At 42.6% G+C, this 27,658-nt stretch overlaps 2 protein-coding genes across 7 annotated transcripts; one reads left to right on the top strand and one right to left on the bottom strand.

Annotated features, from left to right (window-relative positions):
• The first annotated feature begins 1,235 nt into the window (after positions 1-1,235).
• pnocb (prepronociceptin b) lies at positions 1,236-18,498 on the top strand. Its single transcript, XM_072681471.1, has 3 exons — positions 1,236-1,319; positions 11,794-11,993; positions 14,683-18,498. Exons 2-3 carry the CDS (start codon positions 11,871-11,873, stop codon positions 15,268-15,270), a joined length of 711 nt encoding a protein of 236 aa, XP_072537572.1. The 5' UTR covers positions 1,236-1,319; positions 11,794-11,870; the 3' UTR covers positions 15,271-18,498.
• znf395b (zinc finger protein 395b) lies at positions 18,306-26,812 on the bottom strand. Of its 6 annotated transcripts, none has more exons than XM_072681458.1 (10): positions 26,793-26,812; positions 24,944-25,081; positions 24,594-24,763; positions 24,297-24,409; positions 22,118-22,326; positions 21,422-21,522; positions 21,030-21,267; positions 20,743-20,832; positions 20,396-20,514; positions 18,306-19,634 (listed from the first exon to the last, which is right to left on the bottom strand). In XM_072681458.1, the coding sequence occupies exons 2-10, from the start codon at positions 25,013-25,015 to the stop codon at positions 19,523-19,525; spliced, it is 1,224 nt and encodes a 407-aa protein (XP_072537559.1). In that variant the 5' UTR covers positions 25,016-25,081; positions 26,793-26,812; the 3' UTR covers positions 18,306-19,522. The 6 variants fall into 6 exon arrangements, with proteins under 6 accessions (XP_072537559.1, XP_072537515.1, XP_072537524.1 ...); XM_072681414.1 differs by lacking the exon at positions 26,793-26,812 and adding an exon at positions 26,210-26,413; XM_072681423.1 differs by lacking the exon at positions 26,793-26,812 and adding an exon at positions 26,210-26,413 and having other exon boundaries at positions 21,030-21,264.
• Between the last annotated feature and the right edge of the window lie 846 nt (positions 26,813-27,658).

The raw sequence follows: 27,658 nt of genomic DNA, 5'->3' as shown, positions 1-27,658 counted from the left end.
AGTCAGGGTAGATAGATTTACCATATGGAAACTAGGCCATAGCTAAATTAGAAAATTAGCGGAAACTTTTAAAGGGCTCACGTCATAGGAAACTGTGTTTTGAAACAGTCCATTGGTTTACATATATCCGTCTATTCAACCTACACCAGTTTAGCTCTTCCCATTACATCATCAACTGGCACCGTACAGGGTTATTAGAGTTTGTTTAGCCTGTCCCTTGAGTTTTCAGGATGCTAGATTGCTTAGAAGAGCACCTGGCTGCTAATTGTCGGGACAACATTTTTATTAATCTTCATATGACAGTGAATATATCATAGCTCTAACAAGCTATGAAAAAAAAAAAGATCTCAGATCTCTGGGGCTACCCAAACTTTTGCATTGTGCTCCTTTCCTTTTTGGAGATCAGTTCGTCTTCTAATCACGTAAATGTGATTCACAGTAACTAGTAAGTATTTTGGAGAGGGGGTGCCTAACCTTTTGCATGCCACTGTATGCAAGGATGTAAAGGTTCTACATGTTCTCAGTTCATCACACTTGATGAGCTTGAAGAACCATCCATTGAAAGGTTCACCATAGAATCAGAAGTGGCTCTTCTATGGTTTCAGTCCAAATAACACTTTCTGCTACCTTATGTTTTAGGAGTCCAGAAGAACGTGATTCACTGCTTTTCCCAGTGACGAATCACTTTTGACATTTGGTTCAGCCTTTTCCTCTCTGAGGTACCTGAGTGGCCTTGACTCTTCTATCCACTGAGACTCTTTGTCGCCTCTGGGAGCTTGTTTTTTTTTTTTACAGGCTGCGAGTGATCTCTCATGTGTCTGACGTACTGACTTTTTCATATTGAAAGTAGATTTTGCGCTACATGGTATCACACTCATGCCAAATTGCTCACCAATATACGTCGTGAGGATGGCCATTTCAGACGTTTCAACTCAGACACTGAGAGACAGTTTGGAGAATGTTGTATTTCTTTATTTTTAGCACGCTTCGTTTCTTGGGGCGTTGGGGCAGGAGTGACGTTGGTGGTGATGGCATACGCGTCAGCATCGAGTAAGGGTTGATGGTTCAGGTTATGCATAATTCTACGCCTTGGTGTGTATATCCCTGTGTATGGGAAGTGATGAGGAAAAGGGGACAGGAGGGGTGAACTGGAGGAAGGGGTGTGTCTTTATAAAGAGAGGAGAGAGGGAGAGTGGAGACGAGCAGTTGAACGAGCCTAGAGGCTGAGAGGGGTTGGGCACGGCCGCAGCATTTTGAGAGTGGGTGGAGAAAGAGAGAGAGAGCGAAAGACAACACTTTCCCTGAACAGTTCAGCACAGGTAAGACCGGGTGCCTCTTTTCCTGCCAGTGCATGTGTGTGTGTGTGTGTGTGTGTGTGTTTGTGTGTGTATGTATGAAATTTAGACTTTGCGAGAAATGGAAAAGTGAAATTGTACTTTGCTTTATATGTCAGCTGTTACTGTTCTCAACTGATGGAGGGCTTGTTTTGTGCTCTTTTGGGTCCAGTTTACTTCTCACCACAGTCCTTTTTTGAGGTCACCAATACTTATGTGCATTTTATTTAAGGGAAGTTCATTAAGCAAGGGTGTTTTCATGCTTCCTGAAGGTGCAGCTCTTTAAATAACCTCCGGTTTTCCATTCGTCATTGCTTTTCCCCCATGGACCATCTACTAACAACGCCATTGCTGAAACTACACCTCATGCAGTTGCATTAGTGACTGACAATATGACGTGTGTTTTCTTGCTGCATTCACTTTTTCGGCATATTGTGGACATTATTACTTAAATTTCTTGTCTTTCACTTAATTTGCTACAGAAGTTCTTCAAGGGCTCTGTAGAGAACCATGAGACCCCAAAGAACCTGTTGAATGCATTTGGATTAATGGATAATGCTTTTGTAAATGGTAACCTCCCCTACTCTATTCCAAAAAAATGGGGGTTTCACAATTCCTAGGAGTCAAAGCTCACTTTTTCGCTACCATATAGAACTACTTCTACTCCATATGTATGTGTTTAAGTGTATGGTTTATTGCCCAATTATGTAGGACAAGAGAACTTTGCCATCTACCTTCAAAGTTGGATTGTCTGTGCTGGCTCGAGCTTTAATCTGAGCCATCTTCACGGCCAATGTTGCTTTGAAGCTAGTGGAGACTAATGTAGGGTAATTTTGCCCTCCAATTACATCTAATTTTGCAGACAGGTTTATCAGGACGTGCTTTTCCTGCAGCTGTGGATGAATGAAACTTAAGCCGAACGCTTTTTTGTGAAGCTCCTATTCAACCGCATACTAACACTGCCCAGAATTTCTATACACTCTAAGCAAACGGTGTCCTATGTAGTACTGGGGAAAAAAGGCTTGTACAAAGAAACATGTCCATGAGGTGCTCAGTCACAGAAATAAGCTTTTCTGTACATAACAAGTGTCTTGACTAACAGACCTGTGAATAAGCCCTCTTTTTAAGGGTGTACATTCTTTTTTTCCATCCTGCCACTTTAGCTTATATTAGCGTGGCAGTTTATATGCTGGCAACAAGTGTGCCATTTTCACAAGCCAGGTATTCTTTATTTTTAAAGATTAAAATAAATGTGTGCCATGAACAGGAGCACTAGAAGATTGAGAGTTTGAGAATCTTGCAGGGTCTTTATTGAATACTTACAGTTTTCAATAAAGACAACATATTAAATAAAATAATTCTATAGATATTTTTGTACAAAATTGGCAATGTAAACAGTATAGCTGTAAATAGATGTAGTGTTATTTGTGGTCAGAGAAGGGTTAAACAGAAAAATGCCCAATGAGATACCAAAGCAATTTTTATTTTTTTTAAGGTAGCTGGTTGGTGTGATCATTTGCCATTGCCTTGACGCACAGCATTTCTCCTCCATTCTCCTGGACTGAAGTGTCCAGCTGTAATTTCTTCCCCATCAAGAGACTAAGCATGCGTTTCATGCCTGTCAAGACCGTATTGAGGCTGCAGGCTGCTATTTACCCCAGTCTCTTCGCAGTGTGTGGATTTAGTGGTCAGCATGAAGCAACATATCAGATGTCCCCAGTAAAGCTGATCTAATGTCTCTGTAGATTGTTCCGTCTCCCTCACTGCATTAACCTCTGCGCACACGCTTGTTTTTTCCTGCGTCTTCTCCCACGAGGGCACTTTCCAAAAGAATAATGAATGTGACTAATGGGCCCCATGATGAAATTCATTAAATGGTCCTTTTTACAACATGAAGCTAACGCCAACAAGGCTTGCTGATTTTTGCCTCGCCGTCGAAATTTCCACTGCATTAGAGAGGCAGTTTCTCATTAATTACTTTGAACATGTTCTATTGATCTCTTTTGTCTTTTAACAAAAGTCTTTTAATTAGGGGCATTTCATGCATAATTGCCTACATCTTCATCTACAGACTTTCCTATTCATGTTGTTAATATTGATGTTTGTTCACTGGGTCTGTCCATAAGGAAGCGCACAGTACGTCAATCGTAAGTGAACAGAATAGCAGACACGACAGAAAAAAAATGTCCTTAGTGTGTGTTGGAAAATCCGCACTTTGAAGTAGTCTAAGGAATACTCCAGCTCCAGTTTTTCAGCCTAAACCTCATTATTGGCATGCAGTCTATTACCTTGAGCAATTTTGTTCCCGAACAGAAAAAAAACCCCAAATTGACTCACAACACACTTATAGTGCGGTGAAAAAAAAGCCGCTTTGATTTTTCCCTGATTCAAATGTGCCAGCTGGTTGCACATGAATGAAATATATTCCATCAATACAAATTCTTGCCAGAAGAAGTAAACTGAAAGACGGCTGTTGTTTTGATGTAATACGTTTTATTCATGTGCAACCGGCTCACACATTTGCATCATGTAAATTCAAAGCAGTTTTTTTTTTGTTTGTTTGTTTTTTTCCCCCAAGCTTAGGAGCTAATGGGCAGGGCCTTCTGTTATAGAGGTGTTTCTGGTGAGCTTGTTTATTTGTTTTTTGACTAAGCATAGAGAAACACTAAACATTAAATCCCCTTTAAATGGGTGATTCCATCTCTTTGTCAAAATGTATGAATTATTCAGTCACTAAGATGGAAACACTGTCATGTATCAGAGTGGTGGTGGTGATAAGAACCAAAGGCCGTGATGTCTACATCACACACATAGCTACTAACCAAAACAACCAATCAACCCACATATGAGTGTGTGTGTGTGTGTATATATATATATATATATATATATATATATATATATATATATCGCTGCTGTCCAATGAAAACCACGTCCTTCTCCATGGTTTGAACCATATAGCTGCTTTGTATGCTATGTCAGTAATTCTGGATGAATTGACTAATAGAAATGCTCTAAATGACTTGGAAAAACTCTTATTTTACATTGACTTCCATTCAAAGTTAAGAGCATTATTGCCTTCTCCTGTAAAATCACCGTTCTGCATGTTTTTAGAAAACTACATTTTAGGCCAAGAGCTAATCTCAGATCCATCGTAAATCAGTGCCTCAGACATCAGGCACTACATATAATAACTCGCTGTGATGTAGCTTTTAGAGGTATTGAACTCTTCAGACATCTGGTTCCTATCATCAGCAGTGTGAACAACTCTGACTGTGAAAAAGGTTCTCTAAAACGAGACATTTCATGCCAGACCAGTCTGAATGACTCTCAGTTCTATGTAGCCAGTCGGTTTCTCCCTGTTCAGTGATGCTCATGTTGGAAATATTGTTGAAAGTGAAGTGATTGTAGAGGTTGATTGAAATTTAGTGAGAATTCGATGCTGTCCCTACGCTCAACTGACAAAGATCATCTGATGTAAGCCACTTCTGACTTCCACTGTGCCTCAGAGCGGGCTCCTCTGAGTGTTTCTGAAAAAGTCAGTGCCGTATTTTGAAGACGAGACAGAAGCACACTCCTGACTCTCAGACGTCTCCGCGAGGCTTCATGCATGGATCTGTCTGCACGAAATTGATCTGCGCTGGCCCTTCATGAGGCTATTTCCACACAGGCAGCCCCCTCACTCCCCTCCACCCAGTCATCACCATTTCAAATGGATGCAATGACACATGAGAAACCGAGCACCCGAGAATCTTTTTTGAAGACGTGACGGGCGAGTTTTCGCCCATGGTGGTGGCTCGATTGAGTCCTCCACTTACTTTTTTAAGTGTCTCTGCCAATCGCCCTTCAATAGTCACTCCCTCATATTCTTCTATGATAGGTTCCCTCCCTGCTCCCGTGGGCACTGGGACGATAATGCGATGATTGTTGCTGCTTTGCCTGTGGAGACGTAGTGCAGTGGAGGGGGAATAAAATCATCGAACGCAGAGCAGCGAAATACCCATTTCGGTGTAGGCTCCGCAGCCCCCAGGCTATCAATGTACTCTCAATTAAAGCAACTGTGTGAATGCATCCATTTACGCCCGAAAACGTTTATGACAATGAGAAGAGGCTGGATGATTATGCTATGATTCTATTGCGAAGGGCAGAATGTAATTGCTGGATGTAGCTAAACAGGTGGGGTTTCATTTGCTGTGGAATGAAGATGGAATTAAGTGCATTTAAAAATTCAAGTGGGCCAGTTCTCACAGGGGGGTAAAAGAATTGGACAGCCCTTGTTCCCACAGGTCTGTAAAGGTCTATAAGCTTGAAGATGCAGAGCACCGGGTTGACTCTCATGTCTAAAATCATTGACCATTTAATAAGCTGCATCCGCCATATAGGTGCACTTTGTAGGTTTACTGGGGGTTACTGACTGCTGCACAATGCACCAGCCCAACTTACCTTACCTAGGGCTTCCACCTCTGCCTTGTAGAATCGGGCACTGGTTTGACCTTATACTAAATTCAGCTGATGGGTAGTTCTGCTCACAATGCAGCCTGAGGTAGATAGATGTCTGTTCAGCTAGAGAAGCTAATCTTCTCAGTAATTGCCCTGTAGTGCTGCCTAGTGCTTAGAAATGTCAGCAAGAGCGCACTTTCCCAAAACAATGGTCCCTGTGTTGAGGGCAGTCTGAATCAGTCAAACGTATGCTTTGCAGTCAGATGGTTTGACTGAATAAAAAGGAAAGGTTTGACAAAGCTTGGATTCTGGGATATTATAATTATTTTTATAAAGTAAAATTCTTTTTTATAAAGGGGTCGTGATAAAAAGGCTGGAGCAGTGATTGGGTCCCTGCTTTTGGAGGGGTGTCTTCCTGCAGATTTCACCTACAGCTCAAGTGTATCACACCTCATTCACCTAATTAAAGCTCTTCTGAAGGCAGTAATTACATGGATCAGGCAGGGTCAATTAGGGTTGGACTTAAAGTCTGCCGGAAGATAGATCTCCAGGAGGAAGGTTGGTGATCACTGGGCTTGGGGATGATTAATACAAAAGAGTGCAAAGTAGAAGAAAAGCTATAGTTTCTAAAAGTGCACATATACGTATACAGTATAAAACATGTGTGTTACACAGTATGTAAAAAATCCAGCAATAGTGCTGTGCTTGATCCATTGATCCCTTTACATTGATGGACAGGATTGAGAGGGGGTTAGCAAAGTGTGCAAGTGTAAACCTACCAAGTGAAATGATATGTGAATATGATAAGTGTATCTGATTAAAAAAGGGTGAAGCTACAGTTAGCAGCAGGGAGGTAGCAGCAGGGAGGCACTGTAAAAATTAATAATTCATTTCTTTTGGAAAATAACATTTTTAAAATAGTTAAAATACAGAAATTCTCTGCACATTAACAACCAAACTGTTATTTTAATATATTAATATATTTTAATATTATTTCATGTATGGAAGACTTTTTTATTTAGACAATTTATTCTTAAATTATGATGAAATCTATGGAACATTACAATATTTATCTGTAATTAAATGAATATAATATAAAGGTTTGTTATCCATACTAACGATTTATACTGGTAATGTAAGTTTTATAAGTGTATACTTAGGTGTATACTGTAAACAAAGAATTAAATGACTGGTAGCAATGGCTGCCAAACAAAAACTGTAAAAGTAAAGTGAAATATCCACAGTCAAATTCATTTGAAAATACTTTTTACAGACATTTTTATTAAAGTTTCTATAGAAAAACACTATTATTCTACAGGTTTTCTTGAATTATTATGATCAAACACCTTCAATAAAGTGACAGTAATAAAAGTCCTAGAGTGAACATATACATCTTTCCTATTGGCTGCTGGTACCATCCATTGACATAGAGGGCAAGTCCTCCAGTCACTGACACTCAATGACAGTGTGTTGGCGTTTCCCCAGGGCTAAGTTCTCTTAGGTGTGCTTGAATGCTTTAAGTAATGGTTGACTGCCAGGCTTCAGGCTGTACAAGTAAGTTTCTGTGCTGGCTATGTGCCAGCGTTCACTCTCATACTACCACAGAATTATTTTGTCACGGTTTGACGGATAGTTAATTTTGCTGCAGAACATTTAACATTGTCCCTTTTATTGAAGGTGGTTGATCTTTCAATAATTCAGGGAAAGTTCTCTGCAGAAACTTTAATGAAAATTCTGCACATTTCTTGTTTTTCCACTGAATTAGAATATTTGACTTATTCTGCCAATTTTTGTTTGGCAGCCATCACTTCCAGTCATTTGACTGTTTTCAGAAGTGTGGGCCAAGGTTGATATCTGAGGGTTTTTTTCTGTATTTATGGAAAGTGTGATACTATACGCTGATCTATCTTACTATGTGCAGTCTAAACCTTGCCGTACCTAAAAAATAAGAAGAAAGAAAAATGAGGGGGCCTATGGAAAGAGACTATACTGGTGACAGTGTACAGTCTCTTGTATACAGTATATAGTCACAGAGTGTGGCTTTACATCAGGGCTCTACAGTACATTCTGAGACCAGACATGTCCTTTAAGAAACACAATGGTACCCAACAGCATTGTTTTGACAGACAGCATAGTGCAGAAATCCAGACATGCCTGTCTAACCCAGCCTGTGACGCAGTTAAATCAGCCGTTAGATTGTGACCGTGGTGCGGGGGCTGTGGGGGGGTGGGTGTCGGATGTGTGGAGGAGAGAATGAAAATGGGCCTGGCTGTTTACCGTGGAGGTGATAGCATCAAGTGGCCCCTCCGTGGGAGAAGGTGAGCAGGCTGCACTAATCGGATTAAGATTGCCTCAGATTACTCATTTCACAGCTTTTCCCCGAGGGCACGCTGGTGGAGGCTCACAATCAGAGCATCTCTGCCATGGGGGGAAATGCTGCGGACCCACACAAACACCTTCAGCGAGCCATCACATTATTGGCAGAGGGTGTCAAAGGCCAAGTACAAGATTTTCACTTTGGGTATCGTGAGGACCATTTAGGGAGCATCTGTGTCATAGGTCATATGGTCAGCAATGACAATATACAATCAGGGTAGTAAATGGCTCACCTTTTTCTTTCCTTTTTGTTTCTTAAACATATAATTCACTCCCAAGTCTACTGAGACTATGCTCTTGCATGAAGCCGAAAATTGAGGGCAGGAAGTAAAAAAAAAACCCTTGTAAACACACAGCCAGGTCCATAAGTATTTGAAAAGCTGCCACTATAATCCACCCACAATAGTTTTGATATTAAAAGATGAAGATGCTAAGTGTAGACTTTCAGCTTAAACCAAAGGAGGTCATCAGAAACATTTCAGGAATTACAAACATTTTTGACAGTCCCTCAATTTTCAAAGGCTTAAAAGTAATTAACCGATTAGCTGTTTCATAGCCAGGTGTGACCTGTACTCTCATTATTTCATGGCAGATTAGGGAAATAAAAGGTCTGGAGTTGGTTCAGAGTGTTACATTTGCATTCGGAAGCTGTTCAAGGGTACTTAACAGACAATATGCTTTCCAAAGAGGTGATAAAGCAAAAAAAAAAAAAAAAAGAAAACTGAAAAAGAAAATTAGGCTGAAAACAAACAAACCTATCAGAGAAATTGCAGTAATTTTAGAAGTGGCCAAATCCACAGTTAAGTACATTCTCATATAAAATAACTGTTTGGAAGACCATGGGAAACAACTAACTTGGATAATTTCAGACTTTTTGTCCAGGGTGAAGAAAAACCTTTCACAACATCTAGTCAAGTCAGGAACACTCTCGAGAAGACGTAGCTATCATTGTCAAAGTCTGTTATCAAGAGTCACCTTCATCAGTGTAAAATAGAGGGTTTACTTAAATGCAAAACACTGGAAACACTCGAGAACAGAACAGGTGGGATTCAACTTTGTTAGAAAACATCTAAAAAGAGTCTTTGGACAGATGCAACCAAGATTAACTTGAATTTGCAGAAGGAAAGGAAGGGCTCATGATCCAAAGCATGCCACATCATCTGTCAAACATGGTGGAGGCACTGTCATGGCATTGGTATATATGGCTGCCAATTGAACTGGGTTACAGGTGTATATTGATGATGTGGCTGCTGCTAGAGATAGCACAGTGAATTCTGCTCAGATTCAGTCCAATACGCCAAAATGCATAGAATTGTGTGTCAGGTTGAAGACCCAAAAATATCAGGAAAGCAGCCTAAGAGCTTCTTGGAGCAAACAAATGTAATGTTCAAGCAGTCACCTAACTTTAACCCAACTAATCATGATGTTCACCTAATGAAGGCAAATCTAAAGGGCTGGAAAACCCTCAAACTGAAACTGAAGGCCTCAACTGAAGGCGGTTATGGCAAAAGCCTGGCAGAGCATCTCCAGGGAGGAAACTCAGCATTTGTTGATGTCCTTGAGTTCCAGACTTTGGGCAGTTATTGACATTAATGGATTTGCATCCATGTATTGAAAAAGGAGGTCTGCAATTCCTGAACAGTTAATGGATTTCTAACTTTTGAATAGTGGTATTAGATCACCAGTTCAGTATACAGTGGATCAGTCCCACCTACTCATGTTGAAATGGTAAAGAATGCTGTTCATGAGGACAGTTAGCCTTCCGAAGCATCCAGACAATCAAAAGAAGTGTCTAAAAACTACTGTTCTGACTTCTCTACGGATTTTGATTTTGACATTTCAGACCAAACTGCCAATAGCTAATCACTGCTGTCCAGTGAAAATCATGAATCTCCTTATTTGTCTGTTTTGTTTCCTCCGTGGTTGGAACCCTGTATCTGCTCTATAAACTGTGTGAGTAATTCTGGATGAACTGACCACTAGAAATGCTCTAAATTACTTAATAATAATTTTTGTCTTCTCCTGTAAATTCACCATTTTGGAGATACATGTTTTTTGTTGGACAGAGGCGAAGTGTGTGTCCATTAAACAAACCTGCACTAAAGAAAGGCTGCAGGTACTAGTCCAAGAGCCACTTGCCATAGAACCTCAGATTTGTAATTAAACACTGTGAAACACTGTGAAGTGTTCTGAATGTGTTATTACACTGTTCTATATGAGCCCAGAGGAGAAGAGCAATTGAGAGCTGAGAGAATGTCGTTAATGATCTTTTGCCTCTCGTGGTGTAATCAGTGGCCTCACACTGTCTGCTTTTAATTCCCCCATTATCTCTGGCAAACACTTTTAATAAGAGATTATAGTGGGAGAGATAAAAAAATAAATAAAAAAGAATTTCCGTCCAGTAACTTTTCGAAAATTAATCGAGCTGCATTAATGGTGCGTGAGATTTAATCGGCCGAAAAATGCTTTTTGATCATTTTCCATCAAAAATGGCCTGAGCTCCCACATTCTTCTGCTGAGTTGTAATCTCCGCCTTAGTTTTTGTTCACTGCACAGAAAGTTTGCAAGGAATGACTTGAACTTTGAGTTCTGCTCTACCACAGTTCACCTGTAGAATTTTTTAGGAGCAATATAGCTTGGCTTTCATCACAGAGATGTGTGTACGTGTGTGTGTGTGCGTGTGTGTGTGTGTGTGTTCTGGCTCTAATCTCATCGTGACTAATGTGTGCTGGCGGAGAGAGTGAGTCAGAGTTTGACGGGAGTCGCGTTCTCTCTCGCTCTCGCTCTCTCGCTCTCACTCCCTCATTTCCTTCTCATTATGCCACACATGCTAATTCAGACATCAATTAAGGCCTATGATGAGTTTCGTTAATGAACTCTAGAATGAGGGGAAAAACAGATGGTGAATATTTAATATTGACTTCCTTAAGAAAGTAACCACAAGATGAAGACTCGTTGTCGTCGCTACTGCACCATAACATAGATGTGGACCGGGGGTCAGAAGGTTGGCGGTTCACCTCTCTTAGTTGTGCATGGTCCATATTGCATAAGAAATGCATTCATAGACATCGCTCGGTCCTGTTTGGTGTCTGCAGTAATGCTGCACTGTGGTTGCAGGTCCATTTCAGCCATTATTTGGTGGTAGAACCACACAGCAGAGCTCTGCAATCGTTTGCGACGTCTGGTCCACATAACTGACAACAAAAGCTTCCATAGCCCACTAAAGGATTTTACCTACCCAGTAGTTTAAAGTATACAAACTAACAAACATCAAAAATATGTGAAAGCTTTCTGTCTGTGCCCATTTATCCATGATGGATGAACTCCATGCTATCAGGCTCTTGAAAAAAAGGTACCGCAATGGGTTTTTTTGAGTCCTAAAAGGACCAAAATGAGATCGGTATCTTTCCTGTTTTCTTTTATATGAATGTTGTATATTAACCTAGTTTTTAATTCTTTATTAATGTTTTTATATCCTCGCCAATGTGGTTTATGCCATACTTTAAGTGCTGAAATTCTCCCATTATTCACTGTATATGAATACATGTCATTCATGTATAAAAATTCCTATTAGCTGTACACACTCTGTTGCATGACGTTGATGGTTTACAGTATCACTTAATCCCTCCATTTCTTCCTTTTTCAGTGAATCCTGTGAGCTGGCAGACAACACCCTCTTCTGAATCTGTTGGTTTTGTTGTTCTCCGTAAAAGAGAAGAAGCCATGAAGACCCCCCTATGGACCCTTTTGTTACTGAGTTTGTGTGTGCCAGGTCGCAGCGACTGCCAAGGAGACTGTTTAACCTGTGGACTTCTCCTGCCTCCACAGCAAGCCTTCAGCACCCTTGTGAGTAATCAGTTTCTCTCTCTCTCTCTTTATGATTCACTGTTCCATATAATAACAGTCATAATATTGTGTACATCTAATAAGGAAGGGTATTTTTTTCAGATTTTACAGGTTGTAATAATAATGTTATAATATAGTCTATAGAAAATACTATACAGTAAGATTCAAAAGTTTAGAATTACAGGCTAACTCTCTCCCCAGCACTCAGCACTGTGCAGGTATCAGTTAGTTGATGTGACAAAATTAGTGCACAGTTTTGTGACTCGCTTAATGGCTCAATTGAGAAAGCTTGTGGGCGATCTTAGTTAGTGGGTGGAAACTGAAAATGACTAAAATTAGGGAGAAAATTTCAGGGGGGAAAATGACTGGTTACGTAACTTGTTATTTTATGTTCAATAGTAACTTTTTAAAAAGGTTTTTGTTGTAAAACCTGCCTCTGTATCTGCTTCTTTTAAAAACAGACACATACAACATGAAGTTACTAGTTTGCTAATGAAGAATGACCATAGCATATTAGCATATTATGGCTAAAGCATGCTGGTGGAACAGAGAGACCCTGTTTACGCTTACCCACTTCATGAGTATTGAGTATCAGGATTACGCCTGGATAAGGCCAAGCCACATAAAACAGCAAGTGTAAACGCACCCAAAACTCTTTTAAATCAGATCCAAATCTGATCACTCAAATACCACCAATACTCCCCCCAGTGTAGTCAGAACACCAGTAACAGTTGCTTTGCAATTATACCGTAAGTATAATTGCATGTGGTTAAAACAGGATACAATCCAGATACTAGCCACATGAGGTGACCAGGAGGAAACAGAGCCTGACTGACAAATGCCAACTTCCTGACTAATAGACAATTGGGCCACCAGTTTGTACAAGGCAGTAAAAACATGTACCAGATTAGTGAGTTGAACTAAAGTTGTAGTGTTTTCACCCTCCCACCCTTCTCTGAAATGGAGAATCTTATTGGTTCTGCTGCTGAGTTTGACTACCTGTCTGTTCATGCCTGTAAGTAAGTGTACATCAGATATTGCCACTAAGAAGAGTCTAAATTTATTTAGTGGGCCAGATTAGACCTTTCTATTAGGTTGGTTCTGGCCTGCCGGCCCTGTGTTCGGCACCCCTGTTCTACAGCTTTCTTAATTCTCTTTTCAGAATAATCCCCAGCTCTGTTGATCATTTTCGTCACATCTAACATTCATTTTTGCCTTTTTCTAGATCTCTGCAAATGTTTTGAATCTTGTGAAGCTCAACAGGACTAGCCTAGTAGATTAAATGTATACGTTTTTGCTGCACACATTGAATCCAATCGTTCAAGCGTTAGTTCTGGTCATGTTGAACACTGACGTATATAGAATACTGTAGTGATCAAGATTATGTATTCAACACAAATCCAGTCTTCTTGTCATCTCACTTTAGATATAGACTTGATTCAGGTCCAACCCAGCAAATGTTTTGGCACCTCCCAAACAAACTACCTAAGAAAGCTTGTGTGCCATTGAAGCTGAATTTGGACTGAAAGTGCCACTGATGTAACAACAGTTGCTCTGATGTAGTCGCTAATGGCTATGTCGACCCAACAGCTGTGGCTGAGATGATTGGGTTAATATTTGCTCATAATTGAATTGACTGGAGGAGATTCAGCTGCTGGTGCTGTGAGTGGCAGTGACTGACACTTTGTGGTGATGGGGTTGTGAGGTGTAGAGGGGGGGAATATGGGGGCATATGAGTCCTTATGAGTCCAGATGGGCCACCTCAGGGACATTTTTCCATCGTGGAAGCACAGAAGCAGAACATCTCATATATACACCCACATCGACTTGCCTGCTATGTGTGCTTATAAATATGTGTGTAGTCACCCTTACTATTCTTATTTAATCATATTGCATATATGAACTCAATTACTACATCTGTCCACACCTGTCATACACACATGTATGTATGCAAATGTAATCCGTCGCTTTTGTATCTCCTGACTGTGAATCCTCCGCAGCCTGTGTTTCATTTGTAATGGATAATTAATTTCTGCAAATCTATGCCGCTCGCGGTCAGAGCCTCCTGCTATGTGGTGCTTCTCTCCTTTTTTTATGTATTTTTTTCCCCTCACCAGTGAAGATTTCTATTTCATAGCTCATAGACAGTCTGCCTCACTTGGCAAATTATAACCCTTACCTACACCCACGACTGGTGTCACAGCCACACTGTGGAATGATCCAGAGTGCCGGTATGCCTGGGCTCTAATGATCTGGAGCACAATGAGGATTTCCACTCTGTCCTTTCACCCTTTAAGGGCTAGGATTTACTCATGTCAGTTCACCTTCCATTGTGCTGCTTCTATTCTGGTAAAATCTCATTTGTGTAACCCAGTGGTCGCCAACCCTCCTTGTGGAGAACTACCTTCCTGCAGAGTGTGAGTGTAGTTCCCACCCGCTACACCATGTCTGCTACACCTGATCCAACTAAGCAATCACTTTAAAAAGCCTTGAATAGTGGTGTGAATAGTAGCCACTTGTAGAATTCCCCTCTGTCCTTGAATCCCTTGAATGGCATTCAGATCATTCACTCCAGTGAGAAGCATTTCCTTTAGTTCCTTCAGCAAGTAAACTCAAGAAAAGAAATTAGCTGCAACAGGAGTGTTTGATGACCTCTGGTGTAACCTTCTTGTCCCTGGTGTCTCGGTAGGTGTGTCTGCTGGAGTGCGAGGCCCAGGCATCCCCGGCTCTTACCTGGGATCTGTGCTATCATGCAGTGGGCTTGAACTCTCCTGCCTTGCCTCCAGAGGAAGGAGCTGTGTCAAAGCGCGCGGAGGATGAAGTGGACGAAACAGAGCCATTGGCCATGGTGAGCGTAGAGGATGGCGGAAGCGTGGAGTTTTCGCAAGCACTGGAGCGTTTCCGCCATGCGGCACAAGCCCTGGGGTCCTCCTACGACCCGCAGCTCGACTCACGGATGCAGGAGGAAACGGAGCAGGGACAAAGTGTGGATGCAGAGGAGGATCAAGATGGCGCCAACGGCATAGATTTGTCCAAGCGCTTCGGCGGCTTCCTGAAGGGCCGCCACGGTTTCCGGAAGCTGGTGGGCTCCGGAAGGCCTCTGCAGAAGCGATACGGTGGCTTCATCGGGATCCGCAAGTCGGCCCGAAAGTGGAACAACCAAAAGCGGGTGAGCCAGTTGCTGAGGCAGTACCTGAGCCTAACGTCCCGTTCAGGCCGCTCGGGCCGCTTCAACAACCTCTCCACCGCTGTGGTCCGGCAAAAGAACGAAGTCTGAGCGTTCTGTGAATGGGCGCCGATCTCTATCCTCATACCTCTGTCATGTATCTCAACCCAAGACATGATCAAAATATTGCAAGATATTGTGCTCCCACTGAGGAATGTTGTTTCTGTTTTTTTTTACCCTCCCTTTTCCAGCACTGACATTTCCATGAAGCAGTAAACTACCAAGATCGAGTTCAAGCTTATAGTCAACAGGCAGTTTGTTCAGGATTTTCAGCAGCCGACATTCTTAATGTTAGCTTTTAGAGTAATGCCCAAAATTGGATCAACAGGCTTAGTTGTCTGGAATTTCTAGCAGCTGGCATCCTTAATAAGTTTGAACCATTCGTGATAAGTTTGACTCATTCTTATTAAGTTTAAACTGTAGCTCGAGTAATAGCAGCGCACTGACACTTCCACTGAGCGTGTGCATCAGTATCCTGGGCAGGCAGCTCTGGATGTGAAGGGAACTGCAGAGCACCCTGAATGTTTGTCTGGTTCTGTGAATGTCATGAGAGTGAAAAGCACTTTATATTTTCTCTTCCTACCTTGCACATTGTTGGTCGCACCGAGCCTAGGTTATTTTGCACGCAGGGAGCTCCATTTCATTCAGGAGTCCCAGGTCAGATGGATGGATGGATGGATGCTTTTCTTTTTCTTTTTCTCAATGTCAGGTCTTCATTTGTAGCTGTTTGGTGATCATCAGTACTTATCTAAGAAGGTTCAGAAAAAGGTCAATTTGGGTGAAACTAAAATGAGTCCTTATCACTACAGAGGACACGGCTGTGCCTTTAGGTCCATTAGCTCATATCCTGTGTGATGCACTACACAGTACGTGAGCTAATGTTAAGCACTGCACATAGGGAGCCATTTTAGACAGCTTGGAGTCCTCACCTTTTGGGTCTGTTTGAGCAAACATTAAATCCATGGGGAAATACTGCCATCTACAGCTCACACATGTAAGCGCTAGGCTTTTTAAGGGCCATATTTACGAACACAACTGCTGGTCTGCATTCAGTGCTCATTTCATTAATAGAAACATCTCCTCATCCACTTAGTGGCCACCATTAGAAACACATACCTTGCACTTCCACTCATTAGACACTTTATTGGAAACACCTATCCTGTACTTCCATTAATTGGCTACTTTATTAGAGACACCTACCCTACACATCATCCAGTCAGCCACTTCATTAGAAACACCTACCCTTTACTTCCACTCAATGGCCACTTTATTAGAAACACCTACCCTGTGCTTTCACTCACTGGCCACTTTATTAGAAACACCTACCCTGTACTTCCTCTAACTAGCCACTTTACTAGAAACACCTACCCTGTGCTTTCACTCATTGGCCACTTTATTAGAAACACCTACCTTGTGCTTACTCTAACTGGCCACTTTATTAAAATCACCTACCCTGTACTTCCTCTCATTGGCCATTTTATCAGAAACACCTACCCTGTGCTTTCACTCACTGGCCACTTTACTAGAAACACCTACCCTGTGCTTTCACTCACTGGCCACTTTATTAGAAACCCCTACCCTGTGCTTTCACTCACTGGCCACTTTACTAGAAACACCTACCCTGTGCTTTCACTCACTGGCCACTTTATTAGAAACACCTACCCTGTACTTCCTCTCATTGGCCACTTTATTAGAAACACCTACCCTGTACTTCCACTCATTGGCCACTTTATTAGAAACACCTACCCTGTACTTCCACTCATTGGCCACTTTATTAGAAACACCTAACTTGTACTTCCACTCATTGGCCACTTTATTAAAAACACCTACCCTGTACTTCCACTCATTGGCCACTTTATTAGAAACACCTACCCTGTACTTCCTCTAACTAGCCACTTTACTAGAAACACCTACCCTGTGCTTTCACTCATTGGCCACTTTATTAGAAACACCTACCTTGTGCTTACTCTAACTGGCCACTTTATTAAAATCACCTACCCTGTACTTCCTCTCATTGGCCATTTTATCAGAAACACCTACCCTGTGCTTTCACTCACTGGCCACTTTACTAGAAACACCTACCCTGTGCTTTCACTCACTGGCCACTTTATTAGAAACCCCTACCCTGTGCTTTCACTCACTGGCCACTTTACTAGAAACACCTACCCTGTGCTTTCACTCACTGGCCACTTTATTAGAAACACCTACCCTGTACTTCCTCTCATTGGCCACTTTATTAGAAACACCTACCCTGTACTTCCACTCATTGGCCACTTTATTAGAAACACCTACCCTGTACTTCCACTCATTGGCCACTTTATTAGAAACACCTAACTTGTACTTCCACTCATTGGCCACTTTATTAAAAACACCTACCCTGTACTTCCACTCATTGGCCACTTTATTAGAAATGCCGACCCTGCACTAGTGGTCATTGACCACGTAATGAGGTTATACACCTTTATAGAGGTGTATAATCAGGTGTACAGTTACGCACTGTAGCACAGTCGTCGTCATGTACAGTTTGTCTCCCACCCTCGACCTCATTCATCCTTGTTCAGTTTCTAAGCTCAGACTGCTGAGATTATTTGAAGGGTTGACTGACAATGGTAGGTTATGGTGTGTGGCCTGATTTCACCTGACAGTTTCACTGCTAGCTTAAGAGTGGCTCCACCACCTAAGATTATCCAGTGAAGTGTCGCTCTGTGGTCAAAACCTGACCATGATGAAGGTTCTAGACGATGGGCTGCAGTCTCCATAAACCAATAAAGTGGTCCTACAAGTTAGGGGTTTCTAATAAAGTGAGCAGTGAAGGATCGGTTTTGTTTAGTTGTTTTAAACCTGATTCTGGATCAGCACCCAGCAACTGTGAGGATTGTGTTTTGGTCAGACCTAATTTGAAGGTGAGGTTTACAGCAACATCTGACAGGTGGATTCTGCATGCTCTCTACATACAGTCTATTACTGGTAACACTAACATATGCAAATGAGTTTCACATTCTAGTATTCCTTTGTGATTTGTTTTTTTTACTTTGATATGTGGTTTATAAACAGCTAAAAAAAGAAATGGGCATATTGCTGTGAAGTGTCCATTACAGTATTCTTCATTTATACGTCATTTTGGCTTTGTGAATGATGTATATTTAAAAACACATTACAGTTTGGCTTTGTGAAAGATATACAGTTCAAACACATATTGCAGTTTTGTTTTTTCTCCAGAGTAAACTTTTCTTTTAGACCATCCGACTTGTACATAAAATGCACACAAATACCAATAAAATAGTTTACTATTTCTCTTGTGATTTGTCATGCAACGATCAGCTTCTCAATTTTGCATATTTTATAATGTACGTTTGTAGTCATCTTAAACAATGTCCTTTTTTTGTAACTTGTTCTTTTTTTATTGTCAACAGTGTGCTGTTAGAACTTCGGATTCTTGAAATGTTCCCGAAGGTTTGATCCGATAGACCAAATAAGATCATAATACTGTTCAGGAGGATGAGAAGGGACCTACAAAAAGGAACAAGCCCAAGCTGATTTCAGGGCAGCACCTAATCACAATCCCTTTGAATCGCCATTGCAATAGCACTTTGGTATTCGATCATCGATTATAGCTGCACTTAATCTCTCTCTCTCTCTTTCTCTCTCTATCTCTCTTGCTCCCACAATTATCTCACTCTCTGATCCTCAAAACCAGTCGTTCCTCCACTCAACCTCACTATAGCTTTATATCTGGCAGTTTCGCTCGATTAGGAAGCGCCGACATGTGGGCATTAATTCAAAGCAGAAAAATAAATGCAAAATTATAAAAAAAAGTTCATAAATCTGAGCAGATACGTAGAAAATAAAGACCATACATGACATTATGCTAGTACAGCATCCAGGCTAAGAAAACAGCACTAGGGGGGAAAAACAATAAAAACATTCAGATGTCCACAATATACCGAAAACCAACAATCACTTAAATAATCTCAGGAGGGGAGATGAAGTGCAAGACCACAATTTTTTCCATTACAGGGTGACGGGGGGCCTTTCTGTATCATGAAACAGAAAAGAAACTGAGGGGTCAGACCTAGCACACCACACTCACAGTCTCAACAGCTAGCACCACCGCTCACTTCGCAGGAAAAGATACAAAAAAACCCAAAACATTTTCCATTCTCGTAAGAAAACCAACAAAAAACAGGTAGAAAAGTGAAAAGAGGGGTTCTTGCCGTCCTCTACAGTGCCAGAAGTGGTCGGAGGAAGGGAAAGAAAAATGGCGATTCTTTCTCGCCTCCTAAAGTCTGTTGTTTTTTCGCCTTTAGTCAGGGAAGCGCTGACAGGCCTTCTTCCAGCGACACGCAGTGCACCACTGATCCCTGCGCTCCACGCCATACACCTTGCGGCACTTTTTGGCCTCGCCGCGGCCCTTCCTGAGGACACGCCAGAAAAAGGGAGTGAAAGAGAGCAATGTATTAATTCCAGCTTTAATTATGGTGAAAGGGAGCAGAACTGGATTTCAGTGTTTTAGACACCAGGTCATTTCACATGTATCTGGATGGGGTTTATCCACATAAAAACTTTGAGAACACTCTCAAAATGATTCAAATCCATTCGCTCAGACCACATAAGGAGCTGGCCTGAGATGCATGTTAGCCAGATTCTCTACCAGACTGTCTGCAATACTGTGACAGTGCCTCCCCCTGCTGGACTGAACTGCGTTGAGTTCCACTGTGGCTTGCATACTGGACTGTGCACTGAGATATAGCTTAAATAATGTTCCCATTTAGTTCATCTTTACCACAGTCGTAATTCCCCATCTTACTTTAAATAAACATGTTTTTAAACACTGTCTTAATAGAACAGAAATGATGCAGGAACCTAGGTCAGATTATTTGCATAAAACAAGCTGGTGTGCACAGGGTTTTAGATTATCTTAGCATCCTAAAGCTGTTAAAACATTCTTCCTACTTCTGTACCAAAATGTAGTTCAAAGCCCAATAGGAATTCGTCACTTTTTAAGAAGAGCGCTGCAGTTTCTTATTAAACTGAGTTGGATTTTTGCCATCATTCTGTAAAGCTTGTCCAACCTAGCAACAGTTGCTACCAAAGAATAATTTAAGGTTAAGCATTGATATATCAGTTGCTGTGTACATACCCTGATAAGGGTTACGGTAAGAGAAGGAATACCAACCGGAATGAGCAGTGCCCTCTGGAGGGCGATGCACTCATGGTCTGCGATCTGGTGGGGGCGCTGTTCCGCTGTAGCCACTGCTCCCCCACACTGACGGAACGGCTACGGGTGGTGGTGATCTGTGAGACAGGATGATGATTGAACGTTGCAGAACAAACCCTGCAGAAACTAAGCACCGCTACTGGCACTACACAATTATCCTCTGGTTCCCTCTGGTCGATTTGCTCCATTTCTACCATTATATACAACCTGCTAGCATTGCCTGCTCTATTCTTAGACCTAAGATATAAGAAATAACACTTGGGATTATGTGTAGAGGTCTGAGCTTGTGTATGGCTGAGATGTACCTGAGGTCTCGGCTGGAGGCCACCAGGAGTAGGCTGGTCACAGGAGGCAGGAGAGCCAGGGAACACGGTCACCCCCATGGGAGCACAGGCCTATCAGAATAAAAAGAAAATCACTATGACAGAACTGTTCCCTCTGGTGGCGTGTACATATTTGTGTCCGAGACTGTGCCCTGTTCACTATATAGTGTACTATGTTGGGGTTGCGGTGTATGAAAACATAGTGCTGCATTTTAATGCACTGTCACAATCCTTTGATGACTGGACCAAAGGGATAAGAGGTGTGTCACCTGGTAGAGATGTTCTGTGTGGATCTGCCACACGCTGCTGGGGGCAGACTGACTGAGAACGCTGGACGGAGGCGGGGCCTCTTGGGGCCCATGGGTGGACTGGCTGTGGGTGGAGCTGCAGGAGGACCAAGGCCCACTGAGAAATGAAGGAACGGGAGAGGGAGTACTCGGCTCATCCTCTGAGGAAACTTCAGTGTAGTAGAAGTCTTCCTCTCTGTGGGACTGCTCTGAGCCACTGCTGAGATAGAACGGGAGGGAGACAGAAAAAGAGAAAAGCAGTAATGAATTACTACATCTCTACTTTTCAGTACTACACTGCAGGGTGAAAGGACACTACACTAACTGAAAGGTCCCACTTTCAGAAGATCAGATTTCTGAGCCCCTACACTTACCCCAGATGGAGAATTCGAATGTGACGTTTCATCCCAACCCGTGATGTGAGCACTTTGCCACAGCCAGGCCACAAACACCTATATGCTCCCCGGCTCAAACTCTGTCAGTGAGAGAGGGAGAGAGAAAGAGAAATTCAAATGTAGGGTTGGTCCAAATAATTTAAATACCTGATTATGTTTTCATTATGCTGGTATTTGTTTCTGTATGTAGTATTGAGAAGCTCCCTCTTGTAAAATTCACAACAGGTGTGACTTAAACTCCAATAAAAGTCATCAGCAAAATCAGAAAATGTTAAAATATGATGCTTAAACAGATGCCAAAGAAATTACCAGTGTAAAAGCCATTCAAACTATAGGCAGAACAACTTTCCAAATATGTACGTAAAGTTACTTTTACCAGAGTACTGCTTGGGTGGCTCCACGCTGTACACACTATGCATCAGACAGCGCTTAACATGATTTCAGCTCATTCAGGGCATCACTGTTACACACTACTAATACAATGTTGCATTCTAGTGGATACATTTTGAAATGCAAAAATGAACACTCTTAAAAACGTGAACTGTTTTTAAGGGTGGGTTTGAAGATAAGACCAGCTCTAGCCAAATCCCAACCCTTTCTGTACAATCTGCTGAAAAAAATCTCAAACTCCCTAGGTTTTTGACAGACTGACAGACTCCCAATCATTACTCTTACCTTACACCTCCTGGTCTCTGGCTCATCACACCCCCCTGGCTCCAGCTCCATATGCAGGCCCTCGTCCACCGATTGGCCCACACTGCCATCCGTCTCTGTGACAGAAGGCGAGGGGGCAGGGCTCACGCTGCCATGGTCCCAGCTCCAGTAGCCACTGCTGCCACTGTCCGACAGCTCCCCACCACCGCATTCCATGTCCCCTGGGGCTGCTGGATAGTACAGATGGGAGACTGTAAGACTTGATGGAGGTGGGTGGATGGAAGGTACTTTGGCCAACAGCCAAGTTTAAGTCATTCAATGAGGCCCAAAAAAACAATCAAACAATACCCTGCATACACGTCATGGAGTGTGATGGCAATTCTGGCCTTTTAATTATTTCTTTAAACTATGCAACATTTAATAGAAAAATATATACAGGACAGGTCAGGATTACGCATACAAGGTCAAAAATATACACACGCCCACTTAAGACAATTAATTCAGTGGTGCTGAAAGTTCCAAAATGTGACTTACCAAGGCTCTTAACCCCTTAATGCAGCAAGGCCTATCACTAAGGTGTATTATTCAGTAACTACAAGGACCTCCGTGCAAACTGGTGGGGCTATTCTTCGGTAATAGAAGTTTGTAATAACACGGCGGACACTAGGCTGTTTAAGGGGTTAACTTTTTGTTACTGATCATGATTGACTAGAGCTGGTAGCTTCTCTGTGCTCACATTAAAAAGGGTGGTTGACAGTACTCATTGAACTGGCCACCACACAGTCCAAATATACATCCAGCTAGAGCTGGGCAATATGACAATATTTTATCACTTAGCAATAAATCTTGTTAGCGTGATACACAATATGCTTTTCTAAGCATAGCAAGGATATTGTTAGTGTTTAATAAACACTGATCAACCTAGAAACAGTGTAATTAGACTGGTTTGATTAGATGAAGAGCAGAACATGTGGAATTAAAAATGACTAAGGATATCTGAATAGTAGTCTTTAGGAATCTGTTGCTACTGATGTTTTTAGTCTATGGCTACATGTATCATGAAAAATGTCTTTAAATATCGTGGTATAGTATTTTTACCATATCGCCCAGTCCTACATCCAGCACACATAATATTTGGTTACATCTAGCTTAGCAAGTAGCGTCTTGACCAGGTTGTATGTGGTTCAGTGAAATTGGTTATATTTGTTTTCTGCCATACACCCAACTTTTACACATAGTCCATATATTTTCTATAAAGTTGAGGTCAGGTCTTTGGGAAAGCCATTTCAAAGTCTGCTTTGGTGTTAGCCTGTTTTATCCATGTCACATCTAGCTGAAGATCTGAGGATACTGAGGCATTGAGAATTCTGAGGTAGTTCTCTTCCAGTCAAAGAGCAGCCAAACAGCCAAAGAGCATGACGCTAGCACCGCTATGCTTAACAGCTGGTACAGTGTTCCTGGGGTTGAATGCTGCACCTTTACTCCCCCAAACATACTTTAAGTTATTGTGACCAAACAACTAAATCTTCATCTCATCTGATCATAAAACCTTCCTTCCGAAGGCGTTTTCTTTGTCCATGTGATCAGCTGCAGCAAGGCGTCTTTCTTTGACGGTAGCCTCTTAATCCATAGCAAAGTAAAACCTGCTAGACTGCAGACACACTAGACTGGTGTCACAGTTTACAATCATCCTTCTCAGATCTGCACTGAACTCGTTGGACTTTGACTTTTCCATTGTACTGTGTGTTGGTCAATCCAATGAGTGCTGTTAAACAAACCCTTTTTATGGTGGTATGAGATACTAACAGCTGTAGTCAATCATGATTACTAACAAGACGCTAAGTGACCTTGACAAGCTCAAATACATTTGGAACTTTTGATAAATATGGTCTATTACTGATCAGCCTAAAGAATCTATTCATTAGCAACAAAACAGGTGTTGACCAAAATCAATTCCCAGATTCCCAGATAAGACAGGGTGAGATGTTCATATGATTTTGCTCCACACTGTAAAACCACATTCACTTTGCAATGCTAATTTCCCCTCATACTCCAAACAGTCCTTTTCATTTTACAGCATGAGGAGCGGTCAGCTGACGGTCAAATGTATCAGACAAAATCAAGTACAGTTCATGGCAGCATGTAAAAATGTTGCAGATGTCTGCTTGGCTGGTTCAGGTTTTCAAATACGACAGCTTACCTGGCAGGGGATCTCTCTGTGGGGGGCTTTGGACTACTGGACTGCAGGACAGACTGGTTAGGACCATTGCAGCCATGATCTCATCCATTTCAACCGATTCAGGACTCCTGTACCTAAAAAAAAAACAAATAAGAGTGATGTAGTACTCATTAAATATTACATGTGTGGTTTGGTGGGCATGTCTGACTTATACACATTCAAAATATAAGATGTGCGTTAGGGTTTTGTGCATTTTTTTTTAACTGAAACAAAGCCAACATGTGAAAAATGAAAGGTAAAAAGAGAATTATAGCTCACCTGTAGGGCAGGTCTACACTGGAAGACTGTGGGAATGCAAATGTTTTTGACTGTTGGACGGCTGTGGCAGTGGGCCACACTCTCCCACTACTTGACGATGACTGGAAGACGGGGTGCTGGCGGTGTTTCTGTGCATCCACATCCTCCTGACCACAACACTGCATGTAGATCTACAAAATGTTGAACAACACCGTTATTGTTAGAGCATACTATGTAGTCCTGAATTAGGACAGCAACTGTGTCACAGCATGGGCGGTCTATCACCCCACCCATTCGCAGTCTCATTCCCTTTATTCAGGATAGACCTCATACCATCGAGCATTGAAATGATTTGTTATATTCAAACATACCAAGCCGCCCTCCTCTCCCTCTGGTGCGGGCTGCATGGCCCCCGGTCCTGCCCGAGACTTCACAGCTGCCATGTTGTGCCTTACCCTCAATCTCTCGGTGGGGCTGGACCACGCCGTCGGCTCAGGCTCCCCAAAAACCTGAAACAAGAGAGAGACTTACATCCGTTCCATTTCCTAAACAGGGCCATGTGAGCACCAAAATGGCTGGTAATATAATGAGATCATTACAGGCACTGCAACACAGCAAAGCGAAAAGAACTACAGGAGCACTCAGGGGGGAGGATAACTCGATTAGAAAAAGGCCTTTAACTAAACTCTAGTGTTCAGGTAGGGTAAGCTGTGTTGCATAAGAAGTAAGAAAGGATTGATGCAAACCTGTATCAAAACGAAGGCTCTCACCTGTATCAAATCCGTACAAAATCGATCGCTGCATTACAAGAAACAACAACTACCCACTCGCATACTGCACCATGCCTAGACTATTTTTTTAGGGCAACACACCCCCTCACTGACAGCCTCTAACGTACTGTATCTCGGGCTCAGGGGAGTGAAATCTGGGAGACAACGAAAAGGCGAACAGTACCGGAACGGACCGTCAGACTCACGCCGACTCTCGCGACGGACTTCCGTCAGAAAAGCGAGGCGTATCTTTCATTTTTCGCCGTTTTAGGTCGTTTCCGTCATGTTTAGTCGTTCTGGCTTTCCCGAAATGCTACAAACGAGGGTTTCCAGCGTGTGTTTGAGGTCGAATTAGGTGAGCGGATTCTCCGGATCCTCGTCCACGGTTTCCCTCACGCTGTCTCTATGGGCGTTTCCACCAAGCGGTAAACAACCGACCCACAGTGGGCGGGGCGTGTGCGCTGATTGGCCGAGCCGGCCTCCCCCGCGCACACACCCCCAGTCTCCAACGTGTACGAACACGAGTTTCAGCTCGAGCTGTGTTGAGGCTGCCCTGACACAGCCGACAGTACATACACACACACAATACAGCCACGAGCAATAAACGCGAAATACAATACGCGGCGGACAAAACACTTTACAACATGCATATACAAATAAAACACGTAGCTAGCTATTCTCTGAGTTAAAGCTCTCATAAGAAAACACAGCAGACAGAATGACTGGATTACAATCTGACCCGCTGTCTCCACACACAGACACACAGACACATCCGCGGCGCGACCACGACAGCTGCACGATCACAACGCAGAAAGAAAAGACGACATTCAACCGCGAGATAAAAAATAAATAAATAAAACAACAAACCTGGACATTTACCTGCATGGTCAGCGTGATAAAACAGCAGGTCGTGGCTGTATTAACTGCAGAGTTCAGGCTCGAAGAGGAGCCGGGGTGGGCGCTTGTGTCCAGGCGGAGAGTGGAGGGGGCTGCGTGTACGTGTGCGCGCGCGCTGCAGCTATGAACGACAGCTGAGGGGAGAGGGCTAGCCGAGCTGGCTAACCTCTGTGGGGGCTTCGTGCGGAGATTTGGCGAAGCACATTTGTGTGTGTGTGTGTGTGTGTGTGTGCAGTGTTTGTGTTTACTCGACCCAAACACTTTTCTAAAACGTGTGTCAGCTTCCACGCTCGAAGCTAGCTTATATTTAGACTCGGCTGTAGACGGCTCTGCTTGCTGTACACGAGTCTATTATAATACCGTGCACTTTAATATAAGCAGTTTTACCATATTAAGGGGTTCGTTCTTTTAAGACCACTGTGTGACCACATTCTCGGCCCCCAAAGCGATACTGAGTTCCGCCCCTCAGCTGCAGCAGCAGCAGCAGCAGCAGCAGCAGCAGCAGCAGCAGCAGCAGCAGCAGCAGCAGCAGCAGCTCTTTCCCTCTCCTCACCTTTCACCTACTTCGCTTCCCCTCGGTGTGGCGGTGCCGGTTGCAGAGGGGCGGGCTCGGCTTTTTTATTTGCCAACAGACAGGGAGAAGAGATGTCCGTCATGGCATGTCAGGGGATTACAATCCGCCCCTCTGTCGCCTGGCTCTGACTTCATCCTCGGAAAGGGGATTTAAGGTCTGGACGCGGTCGCTTTTTCAGTCCCTGAATCCAGTCTGAGTCTGGCTCGTTAATGAGGGCACGTGACCTCAGGCCTGCAGTGTAACCGGTGTGCTGTTGATTTCACCGTCTATTACATGAATTTGGGCCAGTGTCATCTGCATAGGCAAATAACCATAAGCCTGGGACTTATGCTGTGCTTTGTCTAGGAAGCCTGAACAGACACAACAAAGAGCCCGTTTATGGATGTTCACCCATTTCTAATGTGATCTAATGGAAACGGAATTAAAATATCCATGGTATCCAAAGCATCCCATTTACAGCCATAATTCCTTCTTATGTGGCAGTGTCCTACCCTCTGACCTCTGCTCATCTCTTGTGCTGTTTACTCTGACACCAGATATCTCGTGTTATTTAGTTAAGAGGTGACAGCGAGGCATCCAAGCCAACATTTTGTGAGGCATGGAAAAGCCATGGGTTTTTAACATCAACATGTAAACACAGGCTATTGTTTAGTGATTTGCAGTATGTAAATGACCTAAGTTCTGATGGGCTATTCTGCATTTTGTATAAAGGCAGATGATGTCAGTGACGTCACAAAAAAAAAAAAAACGTAAATCCAGAACTGGGTGTTTTCATTTACAGTATGTCATTGCTGATACATGGACCTTATATATATATATATATATATATATATATATATATATAT

This window comes from Salminus brasiliensis, chromosome 1 (genome assembly GCF_030463535.1).
Source record: "Salminus brasiliensis chromosome 1, fSalBra1.hap2, whole genome shotgun sequence".
NCBI classification, from domain to species: domain Eukaryota; kingdom Metazoa; phylum Chordata; class Actinopteri; order Characiformes; family Bryconidae; genus Salminus; species Salminus brasiliensis.
The sequence above is the reverse complement of the archived record's forward strand: the minus strand, read 5'-3'. Positions and strand labels throughout refer to the sequence as shown.

Bases quoted from the DNA above. Each gene is read 5' to 3' on its own strand.
- pnocb (XM_072681471.1), top strand. From the start codon at position 11,871: ATGAAGACCCCCCTATGGACCCTTTTGTTACTGAGTTTGTGTGTGCCA. The intron at 11,994-14,682 runs GTGAGTAATCAG...GTGTCTCGGTAG, and splicing joins AGCAAGCCTTCAGCACCCTT to GTGTGTCTGCTGGAGTGCGA.
- znf395b (XM_072681414.1), bottom strand. The intron at 21,523-22,117 runs GTAAGAGTAATG...TCTCACTGACAG, and splicing joins CAGAGACCAGGAGGTGTAAG to AGTTTGAGCCGGGGAGCATA. The intron at 19,635-20,395 runs GTTGGTATTCCT...GCGTGTCCTCAG, and splicing joins AGAGGGCACTGCTCATTCCG to GAAGGGCCGCGGCGAGGCCA.